This window comes from Herpailurus yagouaroundi, unplaced genomic scaffold (assembly GCF_014898765.1).
Source record: "Herpailurus yagouaroundi ecotype Mexico unplaced genomic scaffold, PumYag 356, whole genome shotgun sequence".
In the NCBI taxonomy this organism is placed as follows: domain Eukaryota; kingdom Metazoa; phylum Chordata; class Mammalia; order Carnivora; family Felidae; genus Herpailurus; species Herpailurus yagouaroundi.
In genome coordinates, this window is record NW_024412573.1 from 51047 (window position 1) to 53849 (window position 2803).

The 2803-nt window shown below is 56.9% G+C and overlaps 1 protein-coding gene across 1 annotated transcript in view; it reads left to right on the forward strand.

The window, feature by feature from the left end:
* LOC121022149 (PI-PLC X domain-containing protein 1) overlaps positions 1–2803 on the forward strand; it is a 23772-nt gene that overhangs the window by 1380 nt on the left and 19589 nt on the right. The window contains exon 2 of the mRNA XM_040463073.1: positions 2667–2802. Coding sequence (XP_040319007.1) covers positions 2667–2802 — 136 coding nt within the window. The remainder of the gene's footprint in view (positions 1–2666; position 2803) is intronic.

The following is a 2803-nucleotide window of genomic DNA, read 5'->3' on the forward strand; positions in this document are numbered from 1 at the left end:
GGACTCGGGGTGCTGGTGCTCCCAGGACCTTCCCCAGGGGCTGGGCTCGGCGGAGGGGACTCGGGGGGCTGGGGCGCCGAGGAGCTCTCCCAGGTGCAGGGGCAGAGGCATCTCTTCAGGTGGACATTTCACGTCTACATGGAAACTGCCTTCACGCAGACAAACTAGTGCCCCGTTGGGCAGTTTCTCTGGGGTCTGTTGCTCCCTCCAGCTGGTAGGAACCCTAATGCCCAGGGGCACATTCTGGGGGAGGGGGTGTGTTTCGTTACCTGTCAGCTGAAACTCACAGAGTGGTTTTCCTTGGAAGCAAAATGGTGAGCCCCTGGCAGATCTCAGGGTTCACCCAAGGTGCCTCTTCCTGGGGCCATTGAGACGTGGGCCCTGCTGGGATGGGACTGGGGAGGGCTCAGTTGGGTGGGACAAGGCCCCCCGGGCGGCAGCTGGGAGAGGCATAGCCACAGCCCCTGCTCTGTGTGTCCTAGCTGGGGCTGACCACACTCCCAGGTGAGGTCCAGCCGACACATATAGGGGGTCCTGAGGCTGGGGCTACACGGTCCCCGGTCTGCCCACTTTCCAGACACCTGCATGGCCGGAGGGCAGGCGGTGGCCCATCTGCCCCTGGATGGCACAGTGCCTTGAGGAATGTCTCCTGTGTGCATAGGCCAGCCCCAGACCACCTGGATGCTTGCCGCCCCCCGCGGGAGGGCCGGGGTCCCACACTCACTCCTGCAGGGACACTGATGGACTGGGTGTGAGCTGGGAGAGCCCTGGGACCCACCATGAGGGAAGATGGATGGCAGGGGTGCTAGCTCTAGGACCCTCTTATGGACGGGGGTAGGGTTAGGGTTAGGGATCAGGCTTTTGTCTGCTGAGGCAGAATGAGAATCAATACTGTACTGTTGGCTGTTGGTGCACTCGACACAGTGTAGACAAGGAACAAATTTTTTCTAACCTCTTAGATTCTGGGACGAAGACCTGCAAATTAAAATGACAAAGAGGGGGGCGCCTGGGTGGCTCAGTCGGTTAAGCATCCGACTTCAGCTCAGGTCATGATCTCAGTCTGTGAGTTCAAGCCCCGCGTCAGGCTCTGTGCTGACAGCTCAGAGCCTGGAGCTTGCTTCAGATTCTGTGTCTCCCTCTCTCTCTGCCCCCCTCCCCTGCTCATGCTCTGTCTCTCTCTGTATCAAAAATAAATAAAAGCTTTTAAAAAAATATTTTAAAATGACAAAGAGGGGCCCCTGTGTGGCTCAGTTGATTGAGCATCAGCTTATGTCACAATTTCCTGGTTTGTGAGTTTGAGCCTCGCATCAGGCTCTGCCTTGACAGTGTGAATCCTGCTTGTGATTCTCTCTCTGTCTGTCTCTCTCTCTCTCCCTCTCCAAATAAATTAAATAAACTTAAAAATAAAATTAGATAAGATGACCACAGAGGGGAGCATCTGGCTGGCTCAGTCAGTGGAGCATGCCTTCTGGACCCCAGAGTCGTTGGTTCAAGCCCCATGTCGGGTGCACAGCTTATGTTATAAACAAACAAACAAACAAACAAATAAATAAATAAATAAATAAATGAAATGACAGAAGACAGATGGACAGGGGACAGGGTTTATTCTGGATGTTTGTAGAGGCCTTCCCAGAAGAGGAGTGGACCCAGGGAGACAGTTGGACGTTAGGCCTTATCTGCCATTTCACCAAAGGTTGATGAATTTGTGTGGAATTGACAAGCCAGAGTGAAAGGGCTGGGGGTTGTAGGGACCCTAAATCCCAAGAAGGTAGCCGGCTGGGGAGGCTAAGGGCAGGGTCAGTGTTACTCCTTGAGGCTAGTTGTGCAGACTTAAGGGGGGTGCCCTCCCCTTCCGGGTACAGGGGATGGAAGGGGACGGCTGCACAGAGGGAAATTTACACCTGCTTGCAGGCGAGGGTTAGGGTTAGGGTTAGGGTTAGACGAGGAGGGAGGAGAGTGTTTCTTGTTTCTGCTTTTCTTCAGTCTTCTTCCGCTCAAAATAACCCTTAGGGTGAAGGGGCTTATTTCCAGGGAAGCCAAGTCTGACCCCGTCACTGTGTGTACAGAGCTTCCACAGCTGGGGACGTGCTGGGGGAAGAGGCCACGTGGGAATCTGGTGGCGGGTCACAGCTCAACCCAGGATGGGCTCCTGTCTTTGGGGCTCCTTTTCTGGGCAGGCGATGTCCTGTGCCCACCTCGTCGGCTTATCCTGAGAGTAAATTACACCCCGTGCGTGTTCATCACCTGGCAGATGCTGGGAAGACAGTGGCCAGGGCCGTAGGTTAAGGACCAGGAGACACCTCCTCCTCTCCCCTAGCCCCAGACGTCTCCCCATTGCTTCTAAGGGAGCGCTGGCTTCCGTGGGAACAGATCTCAGATTCCCTGCACCACAGCCCAGCACCCCAACCCAAGGAGGCGGAGGGCAGGGTGCTGACCTGGGCCCCCAAGGCACCACCCCCCCCCAGGATTGAACCCCTGCAGCCACAGACCTGGCCGACTGGCGTGTGAGCCCCTCTGTGCGGCGGGGGTGGCGGGGTGGAGGGATTAGCGCAAGACTGGAGCAGGGGGCACCGGCAGGGGGTAGGATGCACGCTTTGCCAGCGCCCCCCAGGAGAGTGGCTCTGGGCCCTTTGGTTTACGTCAGCAAAACTTTGTTTCCTTCCTCAGGTCGCACCGAGTGGCCCCTGATGGGCGGACAGGTAAGCGCTTCTGGCAACTTCCAGGGCTGCGGCACAAATGCAGACTGGATGTCGGCGCTGTGCCCCCTGCTCCGGGATGTGCCTCTGCACCACCTGTCCATCCC